Here is a 27,917-nt window from a genome sequence, read left to right on the forward strand (position 1 = left end):
GGAATGAGGCTGGGAGCCTCAGGAGGTGGAGAGATAAATGGGAGGGGCATGGGGCTGGGGAAAAGGTAGCTGAGAGTGCAATATGTGGATGGAGGTGGAGGTAAAGGTGATAGGTCAGAGAGGAGGGTGGAACAGATAGGTGGGAAGGAAGATTGACAGATGGGAGAAGTCATGAGGTTGGTGCTGAGCTGGAAGGTTGGAACTGGGGTAAAGTGGAGGGGGGGGGGGGGTGGAATGAGGAAACTGGCGAAGTCCACATTGATGCCGTTGGGGTTGAAGGGTCCTGAGATGGAAGATGAGGCGTTCTTCCTCCAGGCGTCGGGTGGAAAGGGAGTGGCGATGGAGGAGGCCCAGAACGTCATGTCCTCGACAAAGTGGGAGGGGAAGTTGAAATGTTCAGCCATGGGGTAGGGGGGTTGGTTGGTGTGGGTGTCCCAGGGATGTTCCCTAAAGCACTCTGTAGAAGGCGTCCAATTTCCCCAGTGTAGAGGAGACCAAATCAGGAGCAACGGACACAATAAATGACGTGTGTGGAAGTGCATGTGAAACTTTGATGGATGTGGACAGAGGTGAGGGGGGGAGGTGTGGGCGCAGGTTTTGCAATTCCTGCGGTGGCAGGCGAAGGTGCCAGGATGGGAGGGTGGCTTGTTAGGGGGCATGGACCTGACCAGGTAGTGGTGGAGGGAACGGTCTTTGCGGAAAGCGGATGTGATGGGGACGGGGATGTATCCCTGCTGGTGGGGTCCATTTGTAGGTGGTGGAAATGGCGGAAGATGACACGATGTATCCAGAGGTTGGTGGAGTGGAAGGTGAGGACCAGGGAGGTTCTGTCCTTGTTGCGGTTGGAAGGGTGGGGTTTGAGGCTGGAAGTTCGGGACGTGGATGAGATGTGGTGGAGGGGAAATTTCGGTTCTTAAAGATGGAAACCATCTGTGGTGGAACTGGTCCTCCTGGGAGCAGATGCACAGGAGGTGGAGGAATTTGGAATATGGGATAGCATTTTTGCAGGAGGTAGGGTGGGAGGAAATGTAATCCAGGTAGCTGCAGGAGTTGGTGAGTTTGCAAAAAATGTCTGTTGTGTCGGTCCTCGTGGATGGAGATGGTGAAGTCTAGGAAGAGGAGGGAAGTGTCACAGATGGTCCGGGTGAATTTTAGGTTGGGGTGGAATGTGTTGGTGAAGTTGATGAACTGTTTGACTTCCTCGTGCTGCCGGTGGATCTTCGGAAGATGGACTGTTCTATGTAGCCAGCAAAGCGATAGGCAGAGCAGGGGCCCATGTGGGTGCCCATGGCTACCTGTTTTGTCTGGAGGAAGTGGGAGGATTCGATGGAGAAATTGTTGAGGATGGAGACCAGTTCAGCCAAATGAATAAGAGTGTCAGTGGAAGGGAACTGGTGGGGATGCTGGGAGAGGAAGAAACAGAGGGCTTGGAGGCCCTGGTCATGGCGGATAGAGGTGTAGAGGGTCTGGATGTCCATGGTGAAAATGAGGCATTGGGAGCCGGGGAAACAGAAGTCTTAGAGGAGGTGGAGGCATGGGTAGTGTCCCGAACAAATGTGGGGAGTTCCTGGACCAGGGAGGACAGGACAGTATCGAGGTAGGTGGAGATGGGTTCAGTGGGGCAGGAGCAGGCTGAGACAATAGGTCGGCCGGGGTAGTCAGGCTTGTGGATCTTGGGTAGGAGGTAGATTTGGGCAGTGCGGGGTTCCTCGATAATGAGGTTGGAAGCTGTGGGTGGGAGATCCCCTGAAGTGATGAGATTGTGTATGGTCTGGGAGATGATGGTTTGGTGATGTGGGGGGGGGGGGTGAAGTCATGGTCGAGGGTGCAGTAGGAGGATGTGTCTTCGAGCCTGGCTTCAGCGGTGTAGAGGTCAGTGCGCCAAACCACCACTGCACCCTCTTTGTCCACTGGATTGATGGTGAGGTTGGGGTTGCAGCGGAGGGAGTGGAGGGCTGTGCATTGTGAGGGTGGGAGGTTGGAGTGGGTGAGGGGGGTGAACAAGTTGAGCCGGTTGATGTCCTGGCAGCAGTTTGAAATGAAGAGATCAAGGGCGGGTAACAGGCCAGCATGGGGTGTCGAGGTGGATGGGGTGTCTTGGAGGTGGGAGAAGGGATCCTCGGTGAGTGGGCAGGAGTCTTGGTTGTAAAAGGAGGCCCAGAGGAGGAGGTGGTGGACGAAACGTTCAAGGCCACAGCGTGTGTCGAACTCATTAATCTGGGAGTGTAGAGGAATAAAAGTGAGGCCAATATTGAGGACAAAATGTTATTCCTCAGTGAGGGGGAGGTCTGGGGAATGGTGAAGACACGGCATGCATGGGGGCTAGGACCTGGAGTGAGGCTGGAATTCCCTGCCTTACCCTGTGCGACAGGCGAGAGAGAAATGTCTCAATGTGTTTGTATAGACCCAGCTGCTTCAACTGTGTTATTGTTGGTGAAGCTAATGTTCTGGTTTAGCTTTTCCATTTTAGTCCGATTCTCCACCATGCAGCGCCTGGGACTCTGGTGGAAATGGTAAGTGAAGATTGTTTTAAAATGCTGACATCACTCAATACTGGAATGTGTAAATGAGGGAATGATTCTCATGATTAATAATTCTCCAATACAGGCCCCTTCGATCAGGATGGATGTAACACCCCCATGAGCAGACTGGGGAACAGAGTGGATACGATCACTTGCAGATGTGACCGTCTGGGTTTCTTCTTTGCCCTAACACTGGAATCGAAGGTATGAATCGTGCTCATCTCCACACTGTAAATAAACTCCAATATAAGGTTCAATTGGCCTGGAAAGTGAGACTGTTATCACATTCTTACTGCAGTTCAATACAGCTCTGCCCAAGTCTTGAACATGCCTTTGCAAAATATTCTGTAGCTCTCCCACCCCAGTCTCGATGTTTACTTTTAATCTGTTTAAAAACCAGCAATGTAACAATATTTCAGCCTCTCAGTTCAGATGAACCTCCTGCTTGAAATCCCGTTCTGACTTTGATCTCAGTGCCCATACATGGATTTTCAATGGGCCTCCCAACTCTGCTGCAGTGTCTGAGCTCCTGCTAGTGCAGACAAACCAGGGAAATCAGTCATGTTTTTTCATTCTCTCCCAGGATGCAGGTGTTGCTGGATGGGCCAACGATAGTTCCCTGTCCCTAATTGCTCTGGAGAAGCTGGTTGTGTGCTGCCTACTTGAACCTCCATAATGTTTATCCCCACAATGCTGACAGGAGGGGAGTTCTGGGAGTTTTACTCAGTGGCTGTGAACTAATGGTGATTTATGACCAGATCAGATGGTGTGTGGCTTGAAGGGTAACTTGCAGACGGTGCTGATTTCATTCACCTTCTGGCATCATCCTTCAAGATGATGAATGTAGCAGGTTTGAAAGGTGATTTTCAAGGAGTTTTGGTGAGTTAATCCAATAAATGGTACTTACTGCTACCACTGTGATCCTGAGCTGCACGTAGTGAGTGTTGAAGGTGGTGGATGTGATGCCAACCAAGTGGTTTCCTTTATAGTGCGAACTGCCAAGCTTCTAGAATGTTGTTCCTCATTCAGAATTCTCCCGAGATGAACATACGGGCAAATGTTTTATTGACATTAATTTTAAGACAGATCGAATATAATAACAGAAATGTGTTGCTGAGTCTGAGTTTTGGGGCCAATATCGAAGGAAGGGCATTGGAGGAGGTCTCGAGGAGGCTTAAAAGAATGATCCCGAGGATAAAGGGCTTGTCCCATGAGGAGCAAATGGGAACTCTGGGAACATACTCAATGGCATGTAGTCGGATGGCGGGATCTGACTGAAACTTGATACTAAGAGGCCTGGATTGAGTGGATATGGAGAAATTGTTTCCACCAATAGGAGATTAGGACCTGGGGACACAGCCTCAGGGTGAAGGGACGACCATTTAGATGAGGAGGAATTTCTGCTGCCAGAGGGTGCTGAAGCTTTAGATCTCATTGCCCAAGTGTCTTTAAGATAGAGATGGACAGGTTCTTGATCAGTAAGGGAGTAAGGGTTATGGGGAGCAGGCAGGAGAGTGTGGTTGAGGAACAGGCCAGCCATGATTGAATGCTAGAGCTGATTCAATGGGCTGAATGGCCTCATTCTACCCCTGTCTTATGGCCTCAGCAGGACATTTCTGCTCTCGTAATCTTGCCCTCTCTAAGTGAATGCTAATATTGCATTTGCTTTCCTCACTGTCAGATTTGATGCATAATCCCCACATCTAAGTAAATAGAAGTATGATCTATGCAATCTATCAAGGCCGATTTCATTTTAAGATCTGAACTGTCCAGTCCCGTCATCAGCTGGAACCATAGTAAGGACAAGTGGAGAGTATCCCATCAGAATGCTGAGGTGTGCCTTGTAGACAGGCTTACGAGTGCAGAGGTGAGTCACTCACAGCAGAATACAGAGCCGCTGACCTGCTCTCACAGCCACAGGACTGATATAGCTGATCAGTCCCATTTCTGGTCAGGGGTAACACCATGATGTTATAAGGTTCCGGGGGGGGGGAAGGGGGCAGGTGGGGGGAAAGTCAACAATAGTAATGGCTTGAATGTTCGATTCTCTCTTGTTGGAGATGATTATTGTCTGACAGTTAGTGTGAATGTTATCTGCCACTTAATTTCCTTCAAACATTTGTTTTCTCTCTTATCTCCCAATTCATTCTCAAATTTATTGATTTTTTTCAACCCCTCTGGTCAGTGCAGTTATCTTTGTTTCAGAGTTATCTGTAAATCCCAGACACAAGTTTGACCAGTTTACATGGCAATTTCATTCATTTTTAGACTTTTCCTCCATAGGTTACTAATTGGTCCTAAATCTGTTCCTTAAAGATCTCTTTGCCTGTTGTAAAGTCTGGATATTGTCTTTCACACTGAATATCTCATCATTCGTGTTTCCCAGTTTGTATCAGCATTTCAAACTTTAATTGTTCTTTTCATGTCAAAGCATCAGTAATCCATCCGCCCTGGTTTTTAATTCTGCACTCAGCCAACTATTCTGAGCCATCAGCAATTCCTTCTCCTATTCACGGTATTTGTCACACGATCTCAGAGAGGTTTTTGACATTTGACGTTTTAAAGTGAAGATCAATCTTTGTTGAATTTGCTTCCACGTGTTTATCATTGAGACATTGTAAGTTCTTGCTCAAGTACTTTAGTTCCTGTGACCGATGCTGAAGTGCTCTCACCAGTTTGTATTTTCTTCAGCAAATTCACCATTTCAGCACAAAATTGGTTCACCACTTGATCAGCTTTTCCTTTAACTGTCATTATCAGCAATAGACTGCTTGGGTTTGGCCTCAGTAATTGTGGAGAGTTTGGATAAGACCAACATGATCAGGAGCTGCAACAAGACACTCATCAATGACACTGTCCCAGTGTCTCTCAAAAGATGAATTTGTTCCTTGGTTTTGTTGGAGAGGAAAGGGAAAGGAAAGGGAGTGGCATGGGAAATGGTAAGAAAATTGGGAAAATACAGAGAGAATGGAAAAATCAGGTCCTCAATGTTGGGAATAACATTTCCAGTTTTCCCAACAGTTCACACAGCAAATTCTGAATCTTGCACATGAGCGGTCACCATTTCATTTCCATGAAGTTGCATCTCATTATCAGCCCCAATCCCATCACTGTATGCAGCTTCCAGTTCTCCTCCCTGTCCCTGAGAAACTAGATGACACCAATTCAAACTAAACTCCATGGATGTCACTGCGGTTACCTGGCAACTGCAGCTTATTGCCTCCTTCTCCATGCCTTTGGACAACTCCATCTTTCCATCATTTCACCACATGCTCCATGGACACTGTCCTCTTCCACCCTTGATCCATGCAAGTGGGCATCACCAAACACCCAGCCTCAGCACATCATCATGGCTGCTTTTAGACAAAACACACACCTTGTCACCCCCTTCAGACTTCACTTTCGAGCTCAGGGATGCTAATGAGCTGCTTGCTTCTGCCAGTTACTTTGCAGACAGGGACACATATGAATCTCATACATCTACAAATGATGTATGTGCTGGCTCAATCAAGCAGCCTGAACAGTGGGATTCTCCCCCAGAGCTGGTTTCTCCCAGGTACAGGGTGCTATAGAGTGCACCCATCTTGCTCTGATCGTTTTCTATCACCAGCCGGTAAACATCGGCAACCGAAAAGGTTCCCACTTCATCAACTCCATCAAAAGCTGATGACACCTTTAGAAAAGTCTCAGACTGAGGCAGAACAGAGACACGACACTGTCCATGTTTCCACCAAGGCCATAATGGAACTGATCATAGACCTGTTGATGTTGGTAATACTGTCCAATGAAGAAAGATTGAAAAAAAATTGGTCTTTGTTCTCTAGAGTTTCAAAGAATAAGAAATTATTTCGCTGAAAAATGCAAAATAGTAAAACGGTTGATGCGGGTGAAGCGTTACCCCTAGTGGGGGGGTGGTCTAGAACCAGGAACAATTGAAAAATAAGGGGGATGCCACTTCGGTGTGAATGAGGAGAATTGTTTTTACTCAGAGGGTTGTGAACCTTTGGAACTCTCAGTCTTCCAAAGAATTCTCCGCAGAAGGATGTGGAGAATCCAGATTTGAGGATGTTTCAGGGAGAGATTGATACATTTCTGGTGGTCACTAATATGGGGATAGGGTGAGTAAAGGACTTTTGAAATGTTCAATCAGCTATGATCATACTGAAGGGCAGGGCAGTTTCAATGGGCTGAATGGCCATCTTTGCCTCCTGTGTTCCTGTGAGGCTTTGCTGCCTGGACTGCTCCTGTTGGGACTTAGAGTCGAACCAGAAAGGGTGTGCTACTTCATTGAGGAAGTTTCTGAGGAGGAAGATGAGGATCAGGACATTGACAAGGAGAGGTGCCCAAGGAAGCATGATAGAGCTATGTTTCATCAAGCACGAGGAAATAACTGAAACCTGCTTCCAGGATGAATGTGCTGGGTTTTCAACTTCCTTTCATTCTGTAACTCTCGGTGAGGTGTATGGCAAGACACCCCAGGTCAGTATGTGTGGAGCAGACAATTTGTGCCCTCCTTGAGCTTGTCTGTTAATGAAGAAATGGTTTGTTCTTCATGTGATTGTCTGCTTGCTCTCTTCAGGTGCTTCCACCTTCCAGTATCTGCACTTTGCAGGTTTTCCTGCTATTTTGGAGAAAGCAGCAGTCAGTGAGATAGGACAGTCCCATCTCATGAGGTTATGGAGTTTTAGACCTTCAACAACAGCATGAGATCTGAGTGTTGGGTGATGCAGTCCCTCACGATTTGCAGCAGGTTGGGAGCAATTCTGAGGGACCTCCATTACAGCCTTCCATCATTGGTTAGACTTCAATGGGTCAAACTGCTCAATTGCCCTGAAAAACTTGGGCATCCTGTTGGACAGCACCTAACCAGAGAGAAGCAGTGTTTTGTGCAGATTCTCTCAGCAGATCATTGTGCTATGAGGGAGAGGGAAGATGTGAACGCCCCATTGTGTACCTCCCAGCTTTTAATGACAATACACTCCCTCCGAAAGCTGAGAGAATGAATAAAACGTTGCCTGCAGAGATATGTGATATCATCACTGAACCTACCCTCTCACTGTCAAGGTTTGTGTAAATGTGGATGATTTGTGCAGGCCAGGCCCTATCAGAATCCCTGAACATTGTTTTTATCCTTAGTGTTGTTAACATTAACCTGCCTTAGCTGTAGTCATCGAGGTCACAGTTCAGGATCCATAATTCTGATGCTATCTGCAGTCGAGGAGTTGGGTGCTTCTGAGAGAATGAGTAAGGCTTGGCCATGACAGCTTCTTTCTCCCTTGGGATATCTGAAAAGGCTGCTCACCTCTCACTATATCCAACAGCTACACAGACAATGAAGCCGACACTTTGAGAATGCAAAGGAGCATATTCTTAGAGAAATGCATTGATGTGTCATCCCTGTCACCCATACGCCCTCAGTGCAGTTTTTAATTTCCTTTCAGTCTCAGTCCGATGTCTCAGTGCAGTCCGGCCTTCTGCTGCTGGGATAGAGGCAATGTTCTCTGTAGCCAGTCTTGTTAGCCTGGAAGACTTGGTTGGTCACCCAAATCAGGGATATTTGATTCTAGAGGGCCCAGGTTAGCTGAGATTGTCCTGCCGGGTTTCAGGTTCATCCCTCTTGGCTTGGACTTCAGTAGGTATTAGCATCAAAGGCAGGAGGGAGGTGAAGGGGCCAGACACCACTAGACTGTCCTGAGAAGCTGCGGGAGGTCTCATGTGGGACTCCTTCTCCTGTGGGTGTCTGCTGACACCATCCTGTCTCCCTGAGAGGAAGAAGGATCTGGAATGAGGTTGAGGTCCCTCATCCCCCTTTGGCTTTGCCATTGATGCTGAGAGCCGATAGCTACACTAATGGAGTTCAGGCCTGGGTGTATAAGCAGCAGGCACTTGGTGTGCAGGACCTGGGTTTCCAGAGCAGTCACCAGCCTGTCCATGGTGCCAGAGCTAGCATTGGTGCACTCATCCATCCTTGGATTCACTTTCCTGCCTGCTGCAGACAAGCTTGTATACTGTTGCTGGGTGTTTCTCTGCATGTTGCTGATCTCCTTTAATTGCTGTGAACAGAGGGTCATATTCTGCCTGGTGTTGTGCAAGTGCCTGGTCTCCAGTTCTCTCCTGACCAGTGACCTGGGACATTTCTTCCTCGGCCAACTGTGGGACAGCACAATGATGTGCTCACCAGACTGTGCTCCTATCTCTAATCTAGAAAGTGTACCCACTGAGATGAAAGTCTGAGCTGGTACAGGGTGCAGTGAAAGCCTTGCTGGGACATCCTCTGAGCACTCAGCAGCATCCTCTTCAGAGGTGGGGTTCGAACTGAAGCACTCCAGTCTGTGTCTCTTCTTTGTGGTGGTTTGCTGGGTCTCACAAGAGCCTGCATAAGAGAAGAAAGGGAACTAATTGTGTGAAAGGACGAAAGGTCGGTGCGTATTGAGAACGTGTTGGCGCTGGCAATAACGAGAAAGCAGCACAGCACGGCCCAATCAAACTGGAGGGGAAGTGGTGGGAAAGTGGGAATGTAACTGGATTAGTAATGCTGAACCCCAGGCTGGTCTTCTGGGAACATGGTTTTCAATCACACCATGGCTGTTTGTCAGGTTTGCCAGGGAGATTGGAGGAGCTGATTGTTATTTAATGAAGAAAGCCTGTAGAAAACGACAAAAGAGGGTTTTAGTAGTTCTCTTCCAGGAATCTCAAAACGTGAGTGTGTAAGTTCAGAAGGTAATAGGAAAGGCCAATGGAATGTTGCTCCTTATTTCAAAGGGAATGAAGTGTAAAAATAAGGAAGACTTGTTAAAATGAAACTGGGCACCTGCTGGAGCACACCAAGAAGACAGTGAACAGTTTGGTCCCCTACTCTAAGGAAAGATGTACGGGCATTGGAGATAGTCCCGAAATGTTCACTGTGTGGGTCCCAAGGAAAAGGGGGTGCAGGAGCAGAGGGTCTTGGGTGTTTAGGTGCGCAGATCATTGAAGGTGGTGGGACAAGTGGAGAGAGCAGTTGAAGGCCACAGTATTCTCACCTGTATTAGTAGGGGCATGGAGTACAAGAACAGGGAGGTGATGTTGAACTTGTATAATTCATTGGTTAGACCACAAGTGGAGTATTGTTAGGAGATGTGGGCATATTATTATAGAAAGGATGTAAGTGCGTTGGAGAGAATGCAGAAGTAATTTACAAGAATACGTCCAGGAATGAGGAATGAAAGTGATGGGAATAGATTGAAGAAGTTGACACTGTTCTCATTCGAGAAAGGATGGCTGAGAGGAGATTTGATAGAGGCTTTTGAAACCGAGTGGGCTGGATGGAGCCCACAGGGAGAAACTGCTCCTGCTTGTGAAAGGTACAAGGACAAGAGGGCAGAGAGTTAAAGGGATGGGCAAATCAAACAGGGGTGATGGGAGAACAAACAAACACATTTTCACTGAGTGAAGAGTTAGAGTATGGAATGTACTGCCTGGAAATGTGGTGCAGGCAGGTTCAATTGATGCCTTCAACAGGGCGTTGGCTGGTTATTTGGATCAAAATCATATGCAAGGTTATGGGGAGGAGGCAGGAGATTGGGATGAGGTAATGATGCTTGTTTGAAGAGGTGTGCAAGCACAATGGGCCAAATGGCCTCATTCTGCATTGTAAGAATTCTGTGATTCTGTATGGAGGGATGACAAGAAGTTGAGGAGGTTTTGCCTGTACTTGAGGTCTCACAGATTGGGAGATGACCTTGTTGAAACATTTCCGGTTATGGGGGTTTGACAGGCGAGATGCTGAGGGTTATTTCTCTTCATGAGAGAGTTCAGAGGCAGACGGAATAATCTCAGGGTAAGGTGTGTCTGTTTAAGACAGAGACGATGAGGAATGTCTTTTCTCCGAGGCACTGGTCGTATGAAACTATTTACTGCAGAGGCCTGGAGAGACAGGGCCATAAAGTGTATTAAAGACTGAGTTAGACAGATTTTTATTCAGTGACAGAGTTAAGAATTATTGGAGAAAGGTCGGGAAGTGGAAGTGAGGATGATCACATCACCCTTGAACTTATTGAATCACAGAGCAGATACGATGGGCCAAATGGCCTCCTTCTGCTCCACTGTATTATGATCTTATTAAATTGTGGAACAGGCCCAAGGCCTGTCTGGCCTGCTCCTGCTCCATGTCCATCTGTTTATATGTGTCCCTGCCTGCTAGGCCTCAATGTTTAGCAGGTACATCTGGAACCTCCACCAGACTGGGAAGGCTGAATAGGGCCCCAGTGAGAGCTGTATTAAAGCTTTAATTTTAAATGTTTGGATTTCCTTCAGCAGTCCAATACTTGATCTCAGCCTGAGCCCCTGGTTAGCCCCAATTCCACTCCTGTTAATGTGGGATTCCCCTCCGATCAGGGATAGATAGTGCAGTTACACAATAGCACTCACTGAAGGGCTAAGAATTGGGAATTCTCACATTTGGAGTGTGCGGACTGACACTTTGTGATAATAATGATCACAATTTAGTCACCATTGAAGTAGTTAAACACTTAAATGATACTTGGGTACTGATCAAGTACAGGGACATTCTGGAATGTTCCCTGATCTCCTTTCACTTGCTCAAAATCAATTACACTTTTCATTTTTCTGTGCTCTGATGACAGGTAGAGACATGAAGATGTTTAACATTTCCATGTTGGAGATGAATCAATCTGTGAAATACTTATAGTATGAAGCTTTAATTTAGGATGATCTGTTGCAATATTTTTACCATATTTCTTTACAGGACATTTTTGCCTTTTTTCCAAGTGGTGACCCATTTAAAATTACAACACAGAGTAACCTTTCCAATCATGTCAGTGTCACTACCCCAGTGACAGGCAGACCCTGTGAAACACCCCCGGTAAGACAGAATTACCCTTCAGTATCTCAATTCCATTATTTATAAACATCGATTTGATTGAAAAATATCTCACGTATGAATTTCCACTTTAGGAATCATCCTCCAGCCTGTCCTCTTCAGCAGGTAAATGAACTTTATCATAAAATCGACTGTTCAGTTTTGGGAATTGTGCTACAATGATGGCTGTATTAGTGCAGAACTTGCTGGATGGAAGCACAGTGGTAGAAAGACCACTGTAACAGCAGATTGTGGAAATATCTTGTTTGAATTTTCTTATAAAACACAGCCCCCATTTATCTCTCCACCCTGGAGGCTCTCTGCTTCTATTCCTGATGAAGGACTTTTGCCTGAAATGTCAATTTTCCTGCTCCCCAGATGCTGCCTGACCTGCTGTTCTTTTCCAGCACCACTCTAATCTAAACCACAGTTCCAATGATTTCAGCTTTATGGTGTATCCATTGTTTTACTGCAAATGTAGAGCAACCTGCTGTTAGTTTCCAAAGTCTTCAGAATAGAATTAAATATGAGATAATGATGGCAATGGTATTTTATATTCAGGAGACTTCCCCTCAGGAGTCCACCAATCTCACTAACTTGGTGTAGTCTTCCCCCTAACCTGTCTCTCCCCCCTCCCACCAGATCCTGTTGATTTTCACTCATGCACTGCTCTGCATCAACCATCATTCCCCTCAGCTTTCACAGTAACCTTCAGCCAGAAGTGCTGAGTGGATGATCCATCTTGGCCTCCTCCAGTGGCCCCCAGCGTTAGAGATACCAATCTTCAGCCAATTCAGTTCACTCCACATAATATCAAGGGATGGCTGGAAATGCTGGATTCTGCAAATGACCTGACAAAATTTTTTGATTACTTACAGTGTGGAAACAGGTCCTTCGGCCCAACCCCCCAAAGCACAACCCACCCCCTACATTTACCCCTTCACCTAACACTACGGGCATTTTAGCATGGCCAATTCACCTGACCTGCACATCTTTGGACTGTGGGAGGAAACCGGAGCACCCAAAGGAAACCCACGCAGACACGGGGAGAATGTGCAAACTCCACACAGACAGTTATCTGAGGCGGGGATTGAACCCGGGTCTCTGGCGCTGTGAGGCAGCAGTGCTAACCACTGTGCCACCGTGCCGCCCACAAATAGCAATAGCGCTGAAGACGTGTGTTCCAGAACGTGCGACATCCCTAGCTAAGCTGTTCCAGTACAGTAACAAAACTGGGATCTACACAATAAAATGGAAATTTGCCCAGGCATGTCCTGCACATAAAAGGTAAGTCAAATCCAATTCTCGACCATCAGGAAAGTGATGGAAGGTGTCCATCAACAGTGCGTTCCAGCAGCACCTGCTCAGTAACGCCGAGTTTAGGTTCCACCAGGCCATTCAGCTCCTGACCTCATTACAGCATTGGCTCAAAAATGGACAAAAAAACTGAATTCCAATGGTGAGGTAAGAGTGACAGTCCTTGATATCAAGGCTGCATTCAACCAAGTGTGGCATCAAGGAGTCCTAGCAAAACTGGAATTAGTGGGCATCAGGGGGCAAAATCTTTGGTATTTAGAGTCATCCCTTGACACGTAGGAAGATGCTCGTGGTTGTTCGAGGTCAGTCATCTTAGCTCCAGGACATCTCTGTACACATTCCTCAGAGTAGTGTCCTAGGCCCAAACATCTTCAGCTGCTTCATCAATGATCTTCCCTCCATCACCAAGTCAGAACTGGGGGTGTTTGCCAATGCTCAATGTTCAACACCATTCATGACTCCTCAGATACTGAAGCAGCCCAAGTTCAAATGTAACAAGATCTGGACAATATCCAGGCTTGGACTGACATGTTTCAAGCCACACAAATGCGAGGGTGTGACCATCACCAAGAAGACACAATCTATCCCCCACTCCTCGACATTCAATGATGTTCCCATCACTGAATGCTCCACCATCAACATCCTGGGGTTATCATTAACCAGCAACTCAACTGGACTCACCACATTAACACAGTGGCTACAAGAGCAGGTCAGAGGCTGTGACGAGTAACTCCTGACTCCGCAAAGCCTGTCCACCATCTGCAAGGTACAAATCAGGAGTGTGAGCGAATATTCCCCACTTACCTGGATGGGTGCAGCCCCAAAGATGCTCAACAAGCTTGACACCATCCAGGATAAAGCAGCCCGCTTAATCCCCACTAAATCAACAAGCATCCACTCCCTCCATCACTGATGCTCAGTAGCAGCAGTGTGAACTATCTACAAGATGCACTGCAGAAATTCACCAAAGATCCTCAGACAGCACCTTCCAAACCCACAACCACACCCATCTGGAAGGACAAGGGCAGCACAGACATGGGAGCACCACCACCTGCATATTTCTCACCAAGACACTCACCATCGTGACTTGGAAATATATCACCATTCCTTCACCATCGCTGGGTCAAAATCCTGGAATTCCCTCCCTAATGGCATTGGGGGTCAACCCACAGCAGGTGGACTGGTTCAAGAAGACAGCTCACCCCCACCTTCTCAAGGGCAGTTGGGACGGGCAATAAATGCCAGCCAGCCAGCAACGCCCACATCCCACAAATGAATAAATAAATAAAGAGCCCTTTCTTACATTACCCACGGGCTTATGACTAAACATCCTCTCCTCCTTTCAAAGAAACATCTGAACAAAGGTTTCCAATTCCCCAATTCTAGTTGCGAGTTTTGGGTAATTTCTTGTTATTTCCTGTATTACTCCTGATAAAGTTCAAACCATTTTACTTGCTTATAGTTTGTTTCCTTCATATTCCGTCATCGTGCAGGTAACAATCCCACTCCCCAGAATTTGGATCCCAACCAAATGTGCCGTGACATGATGCAGCAACTGCTTTCCCGGGAGAAAAATATGATCAACTCTGATTCAGTGAACAAATTCCTTGGGCAATGTGATGGTGTCATTCCTGACAGGTAGGTATCAGTGCTCATAAAATGTGATGTTCATCTGAGAACAGAATCTGTGGGATTGATTGGTCACACTGTGGTTAGCACTGCTGCCTCCCAGCACCAGGTATCTCCGTTCAATTCCAGCCTTGGCTGACTGTCTGATTGGTGCAGACTCAATGGGCCATGTGACACTGCAGGAGATCTGTGATTTTCAACTTGTTGCTAATCAGCTGTCTGTTATAGACACCGTCTAATTTTCACCTCCAATTAATGTACAATTCCAGTTTCAGCCCGGTGATTAAATTAAACATCTACGAGCAAGCGTTCACGTGAATGTTGTGTGGGGGTCAGGTGCTTACCTTTTGTCACGTGTTGGGTATTTCTCTCCTTTCCCTATGTTCCTGGTTCAGATCCTGGTTCAGGATAATTTCCACCCATCAAGGTCAGGTTCCATGTTGGCAGTGGTGAGCAGGTCTGTTAACATTGCTGATGGAATGGGGGCATTTGCAATATCACGAGAAGATGGAAGAATTTCTTTACATGTTCACCTTTTTAAAGCTCCCTTTTTTGTCTGTTTAAAGCTCCCTGATTGATCGCACTAATCCGTGATTAAAATGGTTAGTTCCTGACACACATGCCCAGTCCCTGGTAATGCTGGCTGCCAGACTCTGAGCACCCCCAGGGCTCACTGTATGAGAAATATATCTTGCTTCATTTCATCATTTACTTAATAATCCACGGTATGTTTTCCTGGATTTATTGAAGCACTTTACAGCATTTCCCCTGGAAAATCCTACATGTGTCATCAACAAGGTCCCTCTGGTTATGAGCTTGTGGGGGTGACCCCTTTACGTTTTATTGTGGAGCCATGTACATGTTGCTCACTGCACAGATGTTGCCAGGCTGAATATTTCCAGCACTTTCTGCTTTTATTAAATTGTGTTTCTGTTGTAGTACAACACTGGAGAGAATACTCGCAGAGATAGAAATTGAAGGAGGAAATCAATCCTTCTCAACGCCAAATTACTTTGCTCACATTCAAAAAATAGAAGCTGAAAAGTTCCCAGGACTTCACTTTCCTCCATCAGATTTGGTGAGTGTTGTGTTTAGCTGGGCATTGTAAGCAATGACTATCATGTGTTGGAAACTAACACCATTTTTAGAGAAAATGTTGTGAGAGGGCGTGAGAATCTTTCAGTGTAGTTATTTTAAACTGAAGTTAACCCTTCCTGTGAATTCACATTGATACTGTATTCTAGACTTATTTAATTCCACTCAATGTTTGTGAACTACCTCAGGGTCATACTGAATCCGATCCTGAGCCTCTCCAAAGGTGCTCTTGAATTTGGCATCAGGAGATACATCACAATTGTTGATAATTTTTATTATTCACTTCGAGTTTGGAATTGAAAAACATTGTAAATTTATGGATGAAACCAATAAAGATGGGGATTACCACAAATGATCAGAAATCTAATAATTGCAGAATGGGCACAAAGTTTACAAACAAATATCAATACGTATCAACATGTGATACATATTTTGGTTTGAAAGATAAAGACATCATCTCTTACTTGAAAACCAAGAATTTAATTTGAGGACAGTAACAGAAGGATCTCAGCAGCAGTACACAGTTAATTAGGGTGGCATGGTGGTTGGTGGATAGTACTGCTACCCCACAGCGTCATGGGCTTGGATTCGATCCCACCTTTGGGTGGCTGTTAATGTGGAGTTTGCAGATTCTCCCCGTGTCTGTATGGGGTTCCTTCAGGTGCTCAGGTTTCCTCCCACAGTCCAAAGTTGTGCAGGTTGCATGGACTGACCGTGATAGTGTCCTGGGGTGTACAGGCTCGGTGAGTTAGCCATGGGAAATGTCGGTGTGTGGGTCTGGGTGAGATGCTCATTGGACGGTCGGTATGAACTTGATGGGCCAAATGGCCTGCTCCCACAATGTAGGGATTCTATAAAAATGCAGGTTTTTAAGTTCAGAATAAAAGAATCATCGTGCTTAGTTCACATCAGGATGAACAGACTGAAAAGGAAGGAAATTATGCAAAACTTATCTCAAATCTTGGTTAGATCACTCTTGGAGTCCTGTTTACTCCAAGAGAATGTGGAGCTCACTACCAGGGGAAGGAATTGTGGTGAACTGCGGGGATGGATTGAAGGGGAGGTGAAGTACTGTACGTCCATGTGGGAGAAGGGAATACAGCAAAGCTTTCTAAAGTGGGTTCGCAAATGCTCTGACAGAATGATGCAGCTTTACATTCTTCCATTTCCTCAATCTGTGGGTGTGGCCTTAATGATTCAACTTTGAGGTGTGGCTCCTGCAGCACTGACGTTGGCCAACCTTACACACTGTTTGAAAACTATGAGATTTCCTCAAACCTCTCTGACCTATACCTCTTGTTCTTACAGTCCCACATGCCTCCATTCTTCAACGTTTCCCCCTTCATTTAAAAGTCTTTGCCCTTCCCCTGCTCTATCGGTCTTCCCCAGCTCCACTGGCCCTGACATCTCCCATTCTCCCTGAATGGCCACAACAACTTTTCAGCCTTGTACAGGTGCCCTGGGTGGGAAAGGTTCAGAACACTGGAACACAGGGTAAGTCTATTAGAGTTAGATATTGAAATCCCCGAATCCCCTTTCGGGAATAAAATCTGCTGTGTTTACCTGGTCTGCACTACATGTGACTCTTGTCCAGGGCCGTGGTGAGGCCATACCGAGAATATTGTTGCAGTTTTGGTCTCCTTTTCTGAGGAAGGATACACTTGCTCTCGAGGGAGTGCAGTGAAGTTTTACCAGGCTGATTGCAGGGATGGCGGGACTGACACATGAGGAGAGATTGGCGAGGTTAGGATGGTTTTTGCTGGAGTTCAGATGAATGAGTGGGGAATCTCATCGGGACTTATAAAATTCTAACAGGACTAGACAGAGTAGATGCAGGAGGATGTTCCTGATGGTGGGTGTGTCCAGAACAGGGGTCACAGTCTGACGATTCAGGGTAGACCATTTAGGATGGAGATGAGGAGACATTTCTTCACCCAGACAGTGGTGAGCCTGTGGAATTCATTAGTACAGGAAGTAGTTGATGACAAAATGTTGAATGTATTCAAGAGGTGGGGACCAAAATACTACAGATGTGGTCTCACTCGCACCTTGTTCAGTTGCAGTAAGACTTCCCTACTCTTATATTCCAACTCCATTGAAATCAGGGCCAATATTGTATTAGACTTCCTGATTACCTGCTGCACCTGTGAGTGGACTTGTTGTGTTTTGTGCACAAGTTTCCCCAAGTCCCCTTGTGTTGCAGCTTTCTGCAGGGTTTCTCCATTTAAATGACACTGTTTTGGTTTCCCTTCCAAAATGAACAGCTTTGCATTTTCTCACATTCTGCTCCATTTACCAACTTTGTGCCCACTCACTGAACCGATCAGTATTTCTGTATAAACTGTTGATCTCCCTCTGACAAGTTGCCTTTCCACCTATTTTCCTTCAGCATATTGTTCCTGGTATTTCAGAGTACAGACTGTGATAAAGGCTCCCAATATGCTATTATCAGGGATCTTGGACTCTCAAGGTAAATGGATTTTCAGTTCTGTGAAAAATGTTCTGTGAAGCATTGGATCAAAACGACCTCTCCATGAAATGATGTGCTTAAGCTAAACACCCAAACATGTCACCTGATGGAAAGACTATTGGACAATGTTTCTTTGTTTCTTTTCCCCCCATTGGATGTGGGTGTCACTGACTGGGTCAGCGTTTATTGCCCATCCCGAGTTGCCCATGAAAAGGTGGCGGTGAGATGCCCTTCTTGAACTGCTGCAGTCCCTGTGCTGTAGGTAGACCCACAATGGGATTGGGAGGGAGCTCCAGGATTTTGACCCAGTGACAATGAGGTCATGGTGAAATACTTCCAAGTTAGAAAGGTGAGATACTTGGAGTGTTTACCAATTTAAGATTCATGACAGACTGAGAGACAGTTGGAGAGAGGGTAGGGAGAGGTTTGAAAGAAAAGAATACATACCAGTAAAAGAGCAGTTTAATTTTGACAGTCCCCAGACCATCAGAGCGAACAAAATGTCATAATGTCAAAATGTCATGGGCGGCACGGTGGCACAGTGGTTCGCACTGCTGCCTCGCAGCGCCGGAGACCCGGGTTCAATTCCCGCCTCAGGCGACTGACTGTGTGGAGTTTGCACATTCTCCCCGTGTCTGCGTGGGTTTCCCCCGGGTGCTCTGGTTTCCTCCCACAGTCCAAAGATGTGCAGGTCAGGTGAATTGGCCATGCTAAATTGCCCGTAGTGTTAGGTAAAGGGTAGATGTAGATGTAGGGGTATGGGTGGGTTACGCTTCGGTGGGTCGGTGTGGACTTGTTGGGCCGAAGGGCCTGTTTCCACACTGTAAGTAATCTAAAAAAAATTAATCTAATCTAAAAAAAAAGCTGTTTCAGCTGTACAGGTAGACAGAGCAGAAAAAATCCCTTAGCATTTCTTAGTCTGTCAGTGTCTGGGTATCTCAGAAAATGCAGTAATGAGGAGAAAAGATCACAGGTGAATGTGTAAATGTCACCCTGGTGAGCTTGTCAGTTGAGTAAGAAATTGACCGGAGTGACAGTTCACAGGGGGTTAAGTCTGTTTGAGAGATACTATCGTGGAAATGGGTTCATGGGTCTTTTTGCTGTTTATGATTGAATACTTCCAAAACGTCTCACTTATATCATGTTGTTGGTTATTCCAGTTTGTATGCTAAACTTCTGCTCTTAGTCAAAAGAATATGAGAAACCTCTTATGTTCAGTGACTGATCACCATGGTACCCAAACTGGAAAAATAAACTTTACAGTCAATCAAGTCAGGTTTCACTCTGGAATCTAACTGGTTCAGTATTATCACCAGCTGGGCTCATGATAAACAACTGATTTACCTTGTTTCATTCAAACAGATCCAGCAGAAAAATGTCTCAAGCTGAGCCCGAAAGGTTGAAATTGAATTGCCTCCAACTCTTCTGGACAAGGTTAAGGAACAGCCAAATGTTCTGATATCGAGAATCATTTTTGTTATCTATGGAAATACAAAACTTTTCCAGGTAACGTAGTCAGAATCAACATTGAAGTAAAATGCAAGTTAATTCATTTGAAAAATAACAATCGGATTATATTATATCAAGTAATCGCTACATTTAGGAAGTTAACAACGTGAAATGTCGTGCTGTGCCTCAGAGTGGGATACAAGAAAGGACAGCAGGTTTATGCTCATACACGCTGCTTCATACTCTCATGGTCAACATTTTCCAACAAGAGAGAGAGAGAAATGTCCCAGTGATTGTATTGTACCGTGTCGTGTGATGGGGCTGCTATACCGAGTAGCTGGAGTTTTGTGGAAGCAGCAGGAACTGGGTGAGGGTCTGGCCTCACTGGGTTCTGCATGAGCACAAGGTGCAGTATCTGGATGTTTGGTCTGAGTCCCAGTCCCCAGGGACTGCTGGGTGATATGGCTGTGGTGCATTGAGCAGCGTGTGGTGAGAGTGGTGTGGTTGGGGGGAAATGTCCTTTTGAAGATACATTCACTGACCTCGATCACCTGTGTAAGCTCACTGCCATACTTGTGGCACTGTTTAAGACACAAGACCCACACTTGAAAACAGGAGAGAACACAGCTTCAGCACTCACTCTGTCACTCAAAGGAAAAGCTACCAAATTACATGAATCATTTAGACTGCCACTTAACTGTATTTTGCCTCTTGTATGGGGGCTTGTGTGCCTGTACGAACATCACATTTGACCCTTCAATTTACAAAACTTGTTAAGTAGTTTTTAGTTCTGGGCTGTATTGAAGTTATAGCAGGAGAACACTGGGTTTGAGAGCATAAACTGCTCAGAAGGACAGTGATGTCAACCCTAGCTATGCATCTCATTCATTTTGTAGATTTTGACTAAGCTCCTGCATTCCAAGTTTTACTCACCTCTCCTTATAGCTCATACCCTCTCATCCAGGCAGCATCCTTGTAAACTCTTCTTTCTGAAGCCTCCAATCCTTCCTTTGGACTGACGACCAGAAATGAACACAAAATCCTACGTGTGGCCTAATCAATGTCTTACATCGCTGCATCATGACCCCCTGACTCTTGAACACAATTCTCCAAGTAATGTTCTTCAATTAAGGCACAACATTAGTCCTCTGGCAACTCACCTGTGATGACAGATGAGTCAAATATTTCTGAATGGGCTCCACAATTTCTTCCGTCACTTCCCACAGCATTCTGGGATACACTTGATCAGGTCCTGGAGATTTATTTAACGTTATGTTTTCTCAGACATTCAATACTTCCTCTTCTGCAATGTGAACTGTTTTCAACACATCAATATTTATTTACCCAGAGTTCCCTCGCCACCATCTTTATTCTCCACAGTAAAATATTGACACAGAGTATTTATTTTGTATCTCTCCCTTCTCCTAACAGAGAGAGAACCTCATTGATCTATAAGGGACCCGATTCTCTCTCGAGCTCCTCTTATACTGTTCATGTTTTTAGAGACTCCTGAACCTTATCTGTCAAGGCTCTCATATCCCCTCTCTGACCTCCTGATCTCCCTCTTCAGAATGCTCCTACCCTCTTTATACTCGTCATAAGAATCATTTGATCACAGTTGTCTGCATCTCACGTATAATACTTTTGTATTCTTGACGAGAACCCCAATCCCTTCATTCATCCATTGTTCTCTCAAAGGGTCATGAATCTATGGGATTCTCTATTCCAGAATGCAGTGGACATGGGAGACTGAATCAATTTGAGGAGGAGAGAAACAGATGTTTAATTAATACTGGGTTAGAGGGTTATGGGGAGAGGGCAGGACAGTGGAGTTGAGGCAGAGATTAAATCAGCAATGATCATTTGAACGGCAAAATAGTCTTGAGGGGCTGAGTGACCTACTCCTGCTCCTAGTTAATAGGTTTACTGTTTATTCCTGGTGTTTTGTCTGCTTCCTCTTGTGTGAAAATGGACACAAGGTACTCAGTATATTGATCTATCATTAGCTTGGTGTTTCTTCCAGAATACCAGTCTCCAGCAAATAAAAATAACAAAGGAACCAACAGGAACAATACTTTCAGTTTTTGTTTATTTCATCTTTTGCCTCACTTTGACTTTTCAAACATTAGTTGTCCTTATATGCTCCATTTTCATTCAGTAATTTTCTACTCTGGCCAGTTCATACTCACCAATTCTCCCAATCTCTCATATCCCGGGAAGTCCTCTGTAATTGTAAAAGAATTGGGCAGTATGGGTTGGAACAGCTTTAACGAGCTGGGAAAATAGCTGACATTGGGAGACCTGGAGTAAATACTGAAATGGAAGTGAAGGTGCTACAACCATCGGAAAATCCATGGATTGCAAAACCATTCCCAGTTTTAACTTGATGTCAGGTAAACTGGAACATCGGCAGTCACAGACAAAGTGTTCCTTTCCAGTACAGAGATCAGGAGATTACTTCCATCCACACAACATGAACTTTTCTATTTCCAATATTCAGTGCCCCGGATGAACAGCCTCTCATTACAGGAAGAGATTCTTCCTTCAAATGTCGGATCATAAACAATGTGTTCAAAGTTGTAAAGAAGATATGAGGATTCAGTTTTAATCAGCCTTTTGGAATGTTTTTAGATTACGTACAGTGTGGAAACAGGCCCTTCGGCCCAACACGTTCATACCGACCCACTGAAGCGCACCCACCCAGACCCATTCCCCTATATTTACCGCTGAACCTAACACTGCAGGCAATTTAGCATGGCCAATTCACCTAGCCTGCACATTTTTGGACTGTGGAAGGAAACCGGAGCATCCGGAGGAAACCCACGCAGACACGGGGAGAATGTGCAAACTCCACACAGTCAGTCGCCTGAGGCGGGAATTGAACCCGGGTCTCAGGCACTGTGAGGCAGCAGTGCTAACCACTGTGCCACCGTGCTGCCCATATGTTGGTGAGGACATTCTGACAAATGAATCCAAACATGTTTCTGCAAACCTCAGCTGCCTCTGCCTTGTTTGGGTGGGCAGTTTCATGCTGGCTGTACACTCATACCATTCAGAAATGCTCCTTATTTTGCCTCAATTACTGAAATACCAATAAGGCCAAGTCTCTGCAAAAAGGGTTGGATATACGAATTTATTCAAATTTAATCCTGTTTAAAATACACTGTCCCATCTGTAAAAAGTATACACAGGCCTTAAGTATACATTACTCTTGCTGTTCTTTGTCTCCAGAGTGACAAGAACAGCACTGTGTTAAACAATCTAGTAAGTGGAATAGAAGTGGTCAATGTCACCATTGAAAACCTCACAGACCCAGTGATCATTGTCTTCCAGAACACAACCTTGCCGGTAAGGGAAAAAACAAACATTCATTCATTCATCGTTGTGCAACTGAACAAATAAGTTATTTAAGTGAATGAGTGTCCTTTATGATGTAAATCAATTCCATTTTAGACTAACTCAAGTGGAAAATGTGCCTTTTGGGATTTCAGAAAAGGTGAGTTAACATTTGATAAAACAAAATTTGTTAGCTTTAGAATTGAGGAGTAATGGCTCACCTCTGATTTTCTAACTTTTCATTGTAGGGAGCACAAGTCATGGCATCTGGAGTGAGTCTGGCTGTACGACAGAAAGTCAGCTTCACAACATCACCTGCAAGTGCAACCACTTGACCTCTTTCGCTGTGTTACTGGTACAAATGATCCAATCAAATACTGTGTTTTATTCTGGAACAATAAATCTCCAGCATGCTGTGATCAATCTGTCCTCTCATTGTGGTTTGAATACAATTTCATTGTGGAATGAAAGGGAAGCAGAGAGACATAGATCATTGAAAGCACAGATGGGGACCATTCTGTCCATCACGTCTGTGTGTACCGAGAGGGATCTATCCAAAATCAATCCCACTTTCCAGTAGCTGCTCTGTAAATTATAACAATTACAAGCAGATCCAATTTTCATTTTTGAACATAATTAGGGTTTGACTCCATTACACTTTTCGGTTGCGAGTTCCAGATCCCTATCGTCTCCTCAACTGCCCTCTATTCATCCACAAATTAATCTAAATTTCTACCCCATGGTTAATGATCTCTCTGCCAAGGGAAACAGGCTCACTCTGCCTCAAGCGCCTATTGCATTGTCCATCTCAATTAAATTTCTCCTCAACCTTCCCTGTTCCAAAAAAGCCTGGTCTCTCCAATCTGTCCTTGTGATCTTTATTCCTGGTGATATCTTTGTCAATCTCTGTGTACATTTTGGCTGTGATTAAATCCTTCCAGTAACCCTGTAAATGGTGTTGTGTGCAGGACTCCACCAGTGTCTGCCCTAGATTGAGCTGATGCTCTCTGCTGCTATATTTTACACCTTGGTTAATCAACAATCCCATTGGCCTTCTTTGCAGCTGATCGACCTAATTTGTAACCTCAGGGAACATGTGCTCCACAGTCTCTCTATTCCTTCACACCGCTCAGTATTCCACTATTTATTGTTTCTTCCCTCACCCATTTGCCCTCTTCCAATTCCCTACTTACATTTCTCTCCATCGCGTTTTCTCCCAGTTCAGTGGTAATCTCTCTAATGCCTGAAGCTTTCTTCCTCACTATCCATTTTTCTAACATCTGCATACTGAATCCTGTCCCTACCTCATTGATACCTGCCAAGTAAAGTAAGGGACAGAGCCTTACACAACCCCACTGAAACAGCCTCCCAATCACAAAAGCACTGTTGCCCATTGCCCTTTGCTTCCTATCATTGAACAGCTCAGATTCAATTTGTCCCGTGCTCTTGGATCCTGTGGGTTCTTGCTTTTCTGCCCAGTCTCCCATATCATTCTTTCCCCTTAGAGTGGTCCCTGGCTGCTCAGTGACATCACTGACCCAGATAACAGGGAGGCAACATACCCCCCTGGTGTCTGTGGCTACAGTAATGTATGTTTATTCCCTTAAGTAGTGGTTGCACTTCCACTGTCATCATTCGGAATTTTCTCGGTGTTTCCCGAAACAGAGTCACCAAGGTGCTCACAGTTTGGCATTGCCATCACCAGTTCACAAACCCACCTCCAATCAAAGAGAAAGATGCATTGGGACTCCTCCCTGGTTCTCTTTCGGCAGTCATTCATTCCCTCTCTGCTCGGGGATTCTTAAACTGCAGCATGTCAGCTCCTGCTCACACTCTGAAGCTCAAGCTGCTCCAGACGGTGATAATTCCTGTGTACGTGATTGTCCAGCACAAGAGGGCTCCTGTGGTACAGTGGGTAGTGTCCCTACCCCGAGGCAGGAGGCTTGGGTTCAAGTCCTCCCTGCTCCAGAGGAGTGACATCACAATTCTGAACAGGTTCATGAGAAAATACCTTGTCCAACACGTGAAGCATCCTGGATTGTCACGTGCTACAGGGTGTGAACTCAACACAACGGAGGTGCCCCACCGTGTCCTCTTTCAGTGCACAGTGTATAAACGTACCAGAAAGACAGAGGGTTGTGCCTTATTTGAAAAATAGTCCCAGCTACTTGGAATCTGCTCCTCCTCCCCTTGTGCTGATATCACACTATTCTTTTATATCCCCACTGCTCCCATTCCCTTCCCTCCAGGCTTTCCATTTCAACTTAATTTGTTTCGACCTGATTTCTTGATCACAATGAAGTTATCAGTAACTGAACTGAAACATTTCCCTGTGAATCGCTGATCTGCCTTGCTCTGTGATGCCACTTTGTTATGTGTTTCATGCTGTGTCCTTCAGCTCCCTTTGCTGTTACTCTGTTACACTGCCATTGAAATCACTGCAATTACTCTTGTGAGCCACTTCACTCACCTGACTCTCTCCATCCTTGTGGGATCAGACATTGTCATTGATGAGCCGAGGAAAGAGTCAAGTTGGCAATAGTCAAGGTCGAGGCATTTCAAGTTCAAATGATCCAAGGGCAGGCAGTTTTCTCCCAGAACCCCTTGCCAACCCAGCACCAAAATAAAACACGGCACAAATTTTGATGTCTCCAAATGCATCAGGCAAGAGAGAATCCCAAAGCAAAGTCTAGATGCCCAGTGCACATTTCTCTCACCCAGAACAGGCCACTGTAAGCTATCATTTTTCCGACAGTACAACATGTCACATGATCATTGATGTAGATGAGATTGGAAATGTGTAATCCATTAAACAGCAGACCGAATTGTTGGAGTTGTTTGTCCCCTTTACAGAAATCGTGGTTTCTGAGGGTTCGTTTTGAATTGCTACATGTCCATTTTGGTTTGACTGTCTCTTTCTCCAGTGTATGAAATGTCCTTAATTTAGGCGGCATTTGATGTAGATTTAACAGAATAGAACAGAGACAATTAATTAAAAAGGACTTCAACAATCCTGGTTTCTAATACTCCGCTGTTTTGTCCAGCTGCTCCATTTTGATTGACAGATATTTCTCTGATCCTTTTGACCTCGGTTTCTTCTGCACATTGAATGGGAGCTGGGTGGGAGCTGGAGTTTTAAGGAACATTCAGAATAGTTGGTTGAGGCTGAACTGCCTCAATTCTGATGTGAAAAGAAAACAGGGTCACCCACTGGCAACGAAGCTGGTTTGACAGACGCTGCAAGATGGCACAATCCACAAACATCTCCAGCTGCTCACAGCCATGGGACACTGTCTTCTGGGAGCTAAATGCAGCGAGGATTACAAGGGCACCTACAACCACTGTGCAGTTGAAGGCTGGTACAGCCAGTATTGGAAATTTCCCTCTGCACCAGTAAGGCATGTTGTACTGGAGACTGGACTTCTTTCGTCTTGTCCATATTTCATGTTTCCTTTCATTTTCCTTTTTCCTGTTATTTCTTCAACCTCTCCTCTTTCAGCCTTGAGTTAAGGTATGAATTGGCGGAAGTGCCTTTCGAACATTTCTAACGGCTTTCAGGATTTTTGTGATCAGCCCTTAAATATGGTGGACCTGTGGCTAGATCCCTGATGGTGCTTTGATATAATACCATTTCGAATTTTCTTTCTCAAAGGACTATCACAGTGACGATGCCTCAGATGTTGCTTCATCGACACATTCTATTGCATTGATTATTGTTGGGGCCTTTATCATTTTCATAGTGATTACAGTTCACTGCTCTGAGACAATCAGGTAAGAAAATCTGCTCTCAAGGCTGTCATTCTCCTTTTGAAGTGTATTTCTGCTGCAAATCCATTCTGTTTTATTGTTCATTCTGAATTGTTATTTCTTTCAATCAATTACAGGCTACATACACATACGCTAATACAAACTGATTGGATCAATTGACTAGTTTCCACGTTTCACTTTGATTTTGGTGTATGCTTTGATTATTTGAGTTTCTTCACACAATGAACAGTATAATAACAAACCCAAAGCAATGATCACCTGTTAATAAACCTTTGACGAGGAGAAGGGGCAATGTTGAATCAAATGTTGCTGTCTTGAATTGCCAACAACTCCTGAACTTCACTGTGAACATTCCAATGTGATGATCCCTATTTCAAACCTTGCAATCCCAGCCTGAAATTCTTTGTATTCTTGGATGTGAGCAGATGGAAAACTGCAGGTTGGGTAGAAGTAATTAGAATATGGATTCACAGGGTGTATGAGGGGAAAATCCATACAGGATGTTCACACCGAAACACTGAAAGAATCTAAAACATTAACCTTTAGGTTTATTTATCAAATTGTTCATTTAATCATGAAAGCTCCTCTCATGGACTTGTCTTCCGAGTCTTAGCTTTTCATAGGAGCTGATGCTTGACTTTACTCCCCTCCTGGGAGGGACTTCAATCAGTTCACCCGTGGCCTATAGGACTGACTATTTTGAATTTTCGATGATGTGGCAAGTGAAATGTTGCCTTTGTTAAAGTGTTTTAAGTTGAAATTGTGGCAAATCAATGGTTGTAGTTTCAAGTTTCATTCTGGAGAGTTGAGCACCTGATCGAAGCTGGTCCCTCAGTGAAGTGTAAATGAAGTGCTGCAGTGGCAGAGGGGCTGTCTTTCAGATGAAGCATTAAATCAAAGGCCTCACTGCCCTCTCAGGTGGATAGAAAAGATCCCCTGGGCCTCTACTGAAACACAGCTGGGGAGCTAGACCAAAGTGGCTTTATACTCTTGTACTTGGATATCTGTGAGGCCCATTACCAACCCCATTGCTGCCTTGAGACAAGGCAGGGTCTGTTAATGTGAAGGGTGCTGCACTTGCTGGAATTCCCAGCTCACCTCTGACACAGCCTCAAACCTGCCAGAATGTACAGGATGTAGCCTGAAGGTGTAGGCCTGTTCCCTCACAATCAGGATTTCAGATTAAACTCAACTCTCGACAAATAATCATTCTAAATTCCTGTCTCTCACAGATTAACCCAACTTGTTCTCTCCCAATTGTTGTTTTTATTGTCAGAAACTTGTATCTTAAAGCCATTATGAATAAAGGCGTGTCAGTATTTCAAACTGATGTCAAGGTCAAGCGAATGAAGACAATTGGCTCTGAAATATACTGTCAGTGGTTTGCTTCCTTTGAATATTTATATTCTCTTTCTTCAACAGCAGGATGATGTGGCCTTCAGGAAAACCTACAGGACGTTCCCGGTTCTAA

The 27,917-nt window shown here is 45.1% G+C and overlaps 1 protein-coding gene across 1 annotated transcript; it reads left to right on the top strand.

Moving 5' to 3' along the window:
- The first annotated feature begins 763 nt into the window (after window positions 1-763).
- Window positions 764-27,917, top strand: LOC140496218 (uncharacterized). Its single transcript, XM_072595718.1, has 12 exons — window positions 764-793; window positions 2,471-2,513; window positions 2,608-2,726; window positions 11,269-11,385; window positions 11,478-11,508; window positions 14,193-14,337; window positions 15,268-15,406; window positions 22,574-22,690; window positions 22,796-22,838; window positions 22,927-23,033; window positions 26,331-26,449; window positions 27,869-27,917. The coding sequence occupies exons 1-12, from the start codon at window positions 764-766 to the stop codon at window positions 27,915-27,917; spliced, it is 1,059 nt and encodes a 352-aa protein (XP_072451819.1).

This window comes from Chiloscyllium punctatum, chromosome 26 (genome assembly GCF_047496795.1).
Source record: "Chiloscyllium punctatum isolate Juve2018m chromosome 26, sChiPun1.3, whole genome shotgun sequence".
Lineage (NCBI taxonomy): Eukaryota > Metazoa > Chordata > Chondrichthyes > Orectolobiformes > Hemiscylliidae > Chiloscyllium > Chiloscyllium punctatum.